Here is a 9463-nt window from a genome sequence, read left to right as displayed (position 1 = left end):
TGTGGGGTCAAGATGAGTCAGAACCTACTAGACAGCACGTAGGGCCTAAGGGATTTGACTGCTAACCAGAAGGCTGGGGTTCATATCCACCGGCCACTCCTCGGAAGGAAGATTGGGAGGGGTTGCTTTGAGTCGAAATCCATTCCAGGGAAGTGTATTTTTTTTTTTTTTTTAACAAGCCTCACAGAGGTTAAGCAACCTAAGATGTGTGCATTAAAGCAACACACTGCCGTCAAGTCAGATCCAACTCACAGCAATCCCTGCTGGGGTTTCCGGTGATATCACTACAGAAGTAGATTGCCCAACCTACCTTCGAGGAGTGGCTGGTGGGTTTGAACTGCCAGTCTTCTGTTAAGGCCACAGATCCAAAGGGTGTGCCAGCTAAGGGGGTACAAGTGTTACAATTTCAGGTTAAATACTTCGTTTGCCTTAGGTACTATGCCACCAGAGCTCCTGTACAGTAAAGGGAAACCCATATTTAATCCTAGGTTTGACTCAAGAACCTGGTGCTTAACCACTGTATAACACCGCCTAGAAAGCTGGCGGTTCAAACCCACCAGCGCCACTCCTGGTAGGGATCTTGGGCAATCTACATTAGTATAGATACCTCCTCAGAAAACCAAGGAGAGGTCACGATGAGTCACAATTGACTCGATGGCAGTGAGGTTTTTTGTTGTTGTTTTTGTTTTTCCTTCAACAATTTACCGCGCAGACCTGTACGATTAATCATATCAGGCTAACATTCATTAAGCACTCCTATATTTCAGGGCCTCCCTTGAGGCATATTAGCTCATTTAGCATTATAGCAGTCCCAGGTGGTAAGTACTATTATCAATCTCCATCTTGTTGTTGTTATGTGCCGTCCAGTCGGCCCCGACTCATAGCGACCCCTCCTTGGGTTTCCGAGGCAGTATCACTACGGAAGTAGGATTGCCCAACCTTCACTTCCGAGGAGTGGCTGGTGGGTTTGAACCGCCAGCCTTCTGGTGAGCAGTCAAGTGCCTTAGGCACTATGCTACCAGAGCTCCTTAACCCAGTGCAGTCCCAATCAGGCTCTGAAATTTGTAGTCCGAGCCTCTTCCACCAGCCCCGCCTACATCCGGGCGTGAGCCAAAAGGACTGGCTGCTAATACCATAAACTCTCCAACACCGCCCTCTGCCGGCTTTTGGGGAAAAGGTCACCCAGACCACGAGCCAGTTCCGGGTGCTCCGGAAGTGAACCTTTCTTTTCCGGGCTGAGCGTCTTGGCTTTTGCACGTGGTTGTGTTGCCCGGCTTGAAGCGGCGCTGGCAGATAAGTTGAGCCGCAACCCCAGAGCTAGTGAGCCGAGCCCGAGCCATGGAGAGTCAGGGCGTGGAGGAGCTGCTTGCAAAGGTGGAGCGGGACGAGGCAGAAAAGCTGCAGCGTATCACGGTCCATAAGGAACTGGAACTGGAGTTCGATCTAGGCAACTTGCTGGCCTTGGACCGGAACCCTCCAACGGGGCTGCGGTGCGCTGGACCCACACTGGAGGCCGAGCTGCGGAGTCTGGCACGAGACAACACGCAGCTCCTCATCAACCAGCTGTGGCAGCTGCCTACCGAGCGCGTGGAGGAGGCAGTAGTGGCAAGGCTACCAGAGCCCACCACCCGCCTGCCACGCGAGAAGCCGGTGCCCCGGCCGCGGCCGCTTACGCGCTGGCAGCAGTTCGCGCGCCTCAAAGGTATCCGACCCAAGAAGAAGACCAATCTGCTGTGGGACGAGGTAAGCGGACAGTGGCGACGTCGCTGGGGCTACCAGCGCGCCCGGGACGACACCAAGGAATGGCTGATCGAGGTGCCCGGCAGCGCCGACCCCTTGGAGGACCAGTTCGCCAAGCGGATTCAGGCCAAGAAGGAACGGGTGGCCAAGAACGAACTGAACCGGCTGCGTAATCTGGCCCGTGCACACAAGATGCAGTTGCCCAGTGCGGCTGGCATGCGCCCTACTGGACACCAGAGCAAGGAGGAACTGGGTCGCGCCATGCAGGTAGCCAAAGTCTCCACCGCTTCTGTGGGACGATTCCAGGAGCGCCTGCCCAAAGAGAAGGCGCCTCGGGGCTCCGGCAAGAAGAGGAAGTTTCAGCCGCTCTTCGGGGACTTTGCAGCCGAAAAGAAGAACCAGTTGGAGCTGCTACGAATCATGAACAGCAGAAAGCCTCAGCTGGACGTGACGAGGGCCACCAATAAGCAGATGAGGGAAGAGGACCAGGAGGAGGCTGCCAAGAGAAGAAAAATGAGCCAGAAGAGCAAGAGAAAGGGGGCGCGGCAGGATCCTGGGGGCAAAAGGAAAGGGGGCCCGCCCAACCGGGGAGGAAAGAAAAAAGGGGGCTTGGGGAGCAAGATGAATTCCGGGCCGCCTGGCCTGGGTGGCAAAAGGAAAGGAGGGCAGCACCGAGGAGGAAAGAGGAGGAAGTAAGTTTCACCCTTGACTTCATTCTAAATCAAGAACTGTATGTTAAACCTTAAGTTCTAGTTAAGAAAGCGGCAGCTGCGTTTAGTGAACTTGAGGTTGAAGGGACAGGGTTGCCCTCCCCTCAAGAGAGTATTTAAGTGTTGGACTGTAGAAAAATGTTTTTCCACCACCGAGGCTTTAGCTGGAGTTTAAAGGATGTGTTTGAAGGCATAAGAATTAGGGAAAGAATTTGATGGAAAATGGGAACAAGTCTAAAACAGCCTAACTTTTTCTTTTCAGTTTTGGATATGGGACAAGGGAGAACTGGTCATAGAGCAGAGACTTATCGATTTGTTCATTTTTCCATTATTTTTATAGCAGGCTTGTGTATTCATCAGAGCAGGGGGGGAGGAAAGATTACAACATTTTCAGAACTGGACTTTAACAAATGTAAAGGTTATTTAATAAAGCTGTGTCCGTTTCCCGTGTTGTTTTTAACTTTTTTACTTTTGGTGGAAATGAAGTGGAACCTGTGACCTGGGTCACGTATGTTGTTGTTGTTGTTATTGTTATGTGCCGTCAAGTCGGACCTGACTCATAGCAACCCCTCCTTGGGTTTCCAAGGCTGTATCAGTAGGGAAGTAGATGTAAAGCTCCTGTATTACAATGGTTTCAGACCACTTTAGTTAGAAAAACTAATACTTCTAATCAAATATTTGAAGGTATAGTACAACATAAGGCCATCTGGTGGCATAGTGCCTAAGGCATTTCACTGCTAACCAGAAGGCTGGCAGTTCAAACCCACCAGCCACTCCTAGGAAGGCAGACTGGGCAATCTACTTACATAGAGATATGGGGTCACTATGAGGATCAACTCCACGGCAGTGAGGTTTTTTTTCTTTTAGTACAACATATATCTGTTTGAAAAACATGCTTTGCTTTTTAACATCTTGAAAACAACGGTTTGCTGTGAGTGATAAATTTGGGCCACAATAAGTAATAGTAATGATCCTCGTTAATCCAGAAAATATCTACCTCTTTCTGGATATTTATGTCCCCAGTTTTTTTGTTTTTCTAAGGTTGATGTTAAGTAAGGGACCAGAGGAAGACCTACAAAATCTTTATTTGGATCATTATCTTTTGGCTTGTCTGTCAAATTGACTTGAGTCCATGGCTGTACCAGAAGGTTAGAGTTTGGAGTCCACCCAGAGACACCTCAGAAGAAAGGCCTGGCCATCTGCTTAAGAAAGATCATCTGTTGAAAACCCTGTGGCAAGCAGTTCTGTTCTAACACCGGTAGTGGGGGAGAGTGTTGCCATGAGTCAGAGTTGACTTCTTCAGGACTGCTGGCGGTGATCGATTCATTAGGTAAAATGTTTTTAGCTGTCCTCGAGTACTTTCCTGTCCCATCACTTTCCCCAGTAAAGATCTGAAAAGAATTCACAATCGAACTAAAACCCAAGGGCCCTTTTTTAGCTTTGACTTTTCCGGTGTTAACCTCTTACAAAATTACTTTTAGAAATGTCATTGAGATGAAAAAAGACATTCAAATGCCATTGTCTTCAGATACTTTATGATTAAAGTTGGAGTTTTCTGTTTGCCATCTTGAGTCAGCTTGTTCCCTGAGATATGCTGAAAATGGCGTTAAGCCCTCTCAGAATAGAGTGATTATGGGAAGTTTTAGCGAAGACGAAATTAATCAAACCATGTAATGTACCATGAACGACATTAAAAAAAATAATAATAATAATAAGCAGTTCACAATATTTGCTGAACGTCTTTTAAATTTTTCCCAACTGTGAGGGTTTTTTTCAGGTGGTGGTTTCAGCTTTTTTGATTTAGCAATGTGATTCTAACACTGGCCCTGTAAAAATAGGTCTCTTGGGGTTTTTTAAAGGTTTTGGTTTACTGTTAAAACAGTTTAAATTCAGTATCTGCAAAGAAGGCAAAGTAGCATTTTAACGGATTCAGAGTGGAAGAAGAGAATAGACCCTGTTCATCCTCCTTTCCCCAAGTCTGCAACTTGTGAAAAACATGATTTTAAATATGCTTTCCGAAGTACTAAGACTTACAGAGCAGTTTTCTTCTATGGCAATTTCAAAACTGTGGTGAGACTTAACTACAGCAATTGTAGTTTTAACTGCTTTTGGGAAAATAGTTTTGAACCTCAGAGGGGGCTAAAGCTTGGGCAGTGGGCGGGAGGAGGAGAGCGGCGAGGCTGGGGATTGGCCTGCGGGAGGGGGCGTAAAATAAGAGGCTGGCCCACGATTGGCCCACTAGGAAGGCGTGCTTAGGGGGCGAGGCCTCGGGGAGGTGCTTTGGTGCAGCCATGGCCGCCGCAGGCAGGGCACGGGTCGCGCACTTGCTGAAGCAACTGCAGAGTGCCTCGTGAGTGCGGGCCCGGCGGGCGGGCGGGCAGGGGACCAGAGAATCCTGCCGTGCCCACCGCAGCCCCCCTGGGTGTGAGCGGGCATTCTCCTGTTTACTTGGAAGAATTTGGGGGTCCCGCAATGCTCGCGCGCTTCGTACCTGGGCCTTGCGCTGGGCTGGATAGCGTTATCACAGAGTGTGCGGTGTGGCTTTGCATAGCGCGAGGAGGCAGGTGTTCTCTGCTTGTCCTGCGGTTGAGGAAATAAAGGCCCAGACGGGACAGTAACTTGCCCCCACGTCATCGCAGGCTGTTAAGCAGTTGGCACAGTGACCGAAACAAATTAATTTATTCAGTCATCACATATCCTTTGGGTGTATATTGGGTGCTCATAGCGACCCCCGTAGGTTTTCCGAGGTGATAAATCTTTACACAAGTAGCTTGCCCAGTCTTCCTTCCGCAGAGCAGCTGGTAGGTTTGAACCGCCAACCTTCTGGTTAGCAGTTAGCAGTCAAATGCCTTGGGCACTGCGTCACCTTCTTTATTATGTGCTAGAAATGACTTTGGGTGCTGGGCATACAAAGCTGCAGGGCTCTGGAGCAGTTGAAAATCTTTGCGAAATCGGTTGATGGGGGCTGTTGTAAAACGGTCCTGTACAGAGCATATGGTAAAAGGGTGTAGACCAGAAGGACAAACATGAGAAATGCCAGACTCCCCAGGCCGGTTTAGGAGGTGCATATACACTTTATAACATGACTGGTACCCCCCTCCAGAAATGCCTGAGGCTCAATAGCTGCCTGATAAATTTGTTAAGTGTGCAGGTGCACAAGTCAGCCTAAGAAAACACAGAAAATTTGAGTTAACAGTTTAGGTGAATGGGAAGGGAGAGAAACTAAACACACGAATTTCTGGCAGAAAGAAGAATAGCACCAGAGTCCTAGATGAAAATGAGAAAATGAACTTGTAACTCCAGGATGTAAAAGGTAGGTAGGAGGAGCTGAAGATGGAAAGGCAGATGGTGGAAGACCAGGAACAAGAAAATAGCCCACACTTACTGGGCACTGCATATGTCAGGCACTGTGCCACACACTTTACCTGTACTACTAACTAATTGCTACAACAGCCCTATATACTGTATCACTATTTTCATGTTACAGATAAAGAATTAAAGGCATGGGGGAAAATGATCTGCTCCATGTTATAGGGCTAAGCAAGTGACATAGCTGTAATTTGAACCTAGACATCTGGCTTCACAGTCCTGGTTCTCAATCTATGCTGAGGAATTTGAGTTGTGTCCTATAGATAGTGGAAGGCTATTGAAGCCATACTACTTATGGTGAAACACTAATACTTTGTGCTGACCCATGAAAAGAATTCCATGGCCAAATTAGTTTGGGAAACTATTTCCCCCTTTTAGAGAGTCAGGATATATATTAGTGCAAGAAGGGCTCTGAGAAGTCCTGTAGGGGAGGAAAGAAATAGCTATGGTTAAAGTTAAACTCTTTGTTCTAAACTTGTGTCATTCAAAAACAAAAAACAAAAAACTCTGTTGCCCTCCAGTCAATTCTGGTCGATAGCAATCCCATGTGCTAGAGTAGAACTGCGCCACGGGGTGTTTTCCTGGCTGTAATGTTTACAGCAGACGGCCAGACCTTTCTTCTGTAGTGCCACTGGCTGGCTGGATTCCAACTGCCAACCTTTAGATTAATGGTCAAACAAACCGTTTTGTCACCCAGGGGGTTGTGGCATCGTAAAACTCTTATCAAGTAACATCAGTAGTATCTCTGGAACCAGTGTTAACACAGAACATGCTTTTTTGAATTATTGCACAGGAAAGGAGGGTGGAATGATTAGAACTGTGATAGAAAGAGCATTCTATCTACTATAGTGGCGTGTGGAGTAGAGAGGAAGCACGAGGTCAACGTAGTGCTCCGGGTAAAAGAGGATGGTTTCCGGCAACCAGGCACAGGCAGTTGGTATGAGGGGTATGTCTTGATTTGCTAGGGCTGCCATAATGAAATACCACAAGGTAGGTGGCTTTGAAGAACAGAAATTCATTTTCTCACAGTTCTGGAGGCTAGCAGTCCAAATTCAGAAGGTAAGCAGGGCTGTGCTCTCTGTGTGTTCCTCTCTTGTCTCTTTCATCTTCAGTAGCCCCAGGTGCTCTTTGGCTTACCTTCCTGTCTGTGACTCTATTTCTGTGCCTGTTCTTTTCTATAAAATCCAACTCAGAAGGGATTGGGACCAACCCTACTCTGCTATGACCTAGTTTAATTCGCTGATCACATCGCAAAGAAAAGCCCTGTCTCCTCAAACAAGGTCACATATAATGCTACAGGAGTTAAGACTTCAACATACCTTTCTGAGGGACACATTTCAATCCATGACATGGTAGATATGAGAAATAGTGGGAAGCTGGTTAGAATCTTGAGGATTTTGTAACATTGATTAGACGTGAAGGATTAGGCAGAGAAAGGAGTTGAGATTTCTGGCCGGGAAGTTGGGGTAAACAGCCATTTACAAAGATAGGGATTATAGGAGGGTTAGGTTAGCTTCAGGGCTGACTTCATTCCTGAGACATTTTGACTTGGACATCCTCTGGCACATCCGGCAGAAGACCTCCAGTAGGTCGTTGAATGTATTGTTCTGGAGCTTAAGGGTTAGCTTGGAATTCATCCATGTGTATGGAAAACAGTTGAAACCATGTAGAAGCAGAGGCTTTGGGAAATTGTGGAAGAAAAGCGCTGAGGACAGAGCCCTGGGAAGCAGCACTGTTATTTAAATAGCAAATGGTGCTTTGTTTTTTTCTGCATGATATTTTTAAATAAGGTAAACATTTAAAAATTGGGAGGCTTCATATTGGAAAATGGCATCTTTGGGCCCACATTTTGGTTTGGGGAGGGCCTGCTGGGGTTGAGGTGGTGGCCACAGCCTGTGGACAAGGCATGCACCACCCTTTCCTGACAGTTCAAGCCCACAGCCCACACTCACTCCATACCTCAGAGGCACTGACCACCAGTGCTCCAGTCTTAGTACATTACCTTCCAAGTCTCCTTAGACATTTGAATTTACAAACAATTTGTGGATTGAATGGATGAAAAGGAACTCACTCTAAAGGATATGGAGTCAAGGTCTCTGTATGGGGAGAAAGCCCAGGAGAAAGGTACGTTGCTCACTTTGCAGATACAGAGCACCTGTGCTCTGTCAAGCAGCGTCTTCATCGCTTGGGTACAGCAGGAAACAAACCACACTAACGTCCCTGCCATCATGGAGCTGAAGTGTGCATATGGTGGAGTGGTGGTGGGATGACAACAAACGAGTAAAATTTAGAGTATATTAGATGCTGATATGTATTAAGGAGAAAGGAGCCTTGGCGGTGCAATAGTTTCTGGTCAAAGGGTTGGCAGTTTGAACCCACCCAGCAGCTCCACAAGAGAAAAACCTGGGAATCTGCTTCCATAAAGATTACAGCCTGGACAGTGCTACAGGGCAGTTCTACTCTGTCACATGGGGTTGACTCATTGGCACCCAACAACAACCTTAAGGAGAAAATCAAGCAGGGAAGGGTACTGGGGAAAAAGGATCTAATTTTAGAAAGTAGACTTCACTGTGTTCATTTCCAATCACTGCTGTAACATAGTACCACAGATACGGTGGTTTAAAACAACACACATTGACTTAAAGTTGCAGAAATCAGAAATCCAAAATTAGTTATTCAAAACTAAAATCAAGGTGTGGGCAAGGCTACACTTCCTCTGGAGGCTCTAGGGAAGAATCTATTCCTTGCCTTTCCCAGCTTCTACAGCTGTATTCCTTGTGTCTTTTGGCTGGTGTCCCTTTCTTCCATCTTCAAAGGCACCAGCATAACATCTTATGTCAGTGGTCACGTAGCCACCTTCTTCTGTGTCTTCTCCTTTTGCCTCCCGCTTATAAATGCATTTGTGGTTGCATTTATAGCCTACCTTCTCTAGTGCTGCTATAACAGAAATACCACAAGTGGATGGCTTTAACAAAAAGAAATTTATTCTCTTAACAGTTTAGGAGGCTAGAAGCCCCAGTTTGGAGTCCCAGCTCTTGGGAGACTTTCACACTGTGTCTCTTGTTCTTAGGAGGATCCCAGCACAGGGACCCTGGACCAAAGAATGCACTCCACTCTTGGCTCCTCTTTCTTGGTGTTCCCCCCCCCCTTCTTTTTACCTCTTGTAAGATAAAAGTTGTTGCAGACCACATCCCAGGGACTAAGGGTGTTGCAACCTATGCTTAATCTTAATCCTTTTACATCTGATTGGCTTATTACATCAGATCACATCATGGGGTATCATTACATATCTGCCACATTACATCATTACATAACTTCTAAACCACTGGGAATCATGGCTCAGCCAAGTTAACACAAATTCTGGGGGAGGGGAGCACAATTTAATCCATGCAGGGCCAGGATAATCCATGATAATCTCCCCATCTCAAGTTCCCTAACTTAATCATATCTGCATGTGACAGACTAGACCTGCCCCCAGAGTTTTCTAGGCTGTAATCTTCATGGAAGCAGATTGCTATATAAGGTAATATTCACAGCTTCCTGGAACTAGGATGTGGATATCTTTGGGGGCCATTATTCAGCCTCCCACACTCATTGAGAAGGTAACTTTCGTGTAAAGACCTGTTGGAGGTTGGGAACGAACC

General features: G+C 46.8%; 1 protein-coding gene across 1 annotated transcript; it reads left to right on the top strand.

The window, feature by feature from the left end:
* Window positions 1-1338: 1338 nt before the first annotated feature.
* RRS1 (ribosome biogenesis regulator 1 homolog) lies at window positions 1339-2436 on the top strand. The gene has a single exon (XM_007949728.2). It carries the CDS (start codon window positions 1339-1341, stop codon window positions 2434-2436), a length of 1098 nt encoding a protein of 365 aa, XP_007947919.1.
* Window positions 2437-9463: the final 7027 nt, after the last annotated feature.

Source organism: Orycteropus afer, unplaced genomic scaffold, assembly GCF_000298275.1.
Source record: "Orycteropus afer afer isolate SDZICR_OR568_19922 unplaced genomic scaffold, OryAfe1.0 scaffold00252, whole genome shotgun sequence".
Taxonomy (NCBI): domain Eukaryota; kingdom Metazoa; phylum Chordata; class Mammalia; order Tubulidentata; family Orycteropodidae; genus Orycteropus; species Orycteropus afer.
Note: the sequence above shows the minus strand (reverse complement) of the source record. Positions and strands in the feature narration are given on the sequence as shown.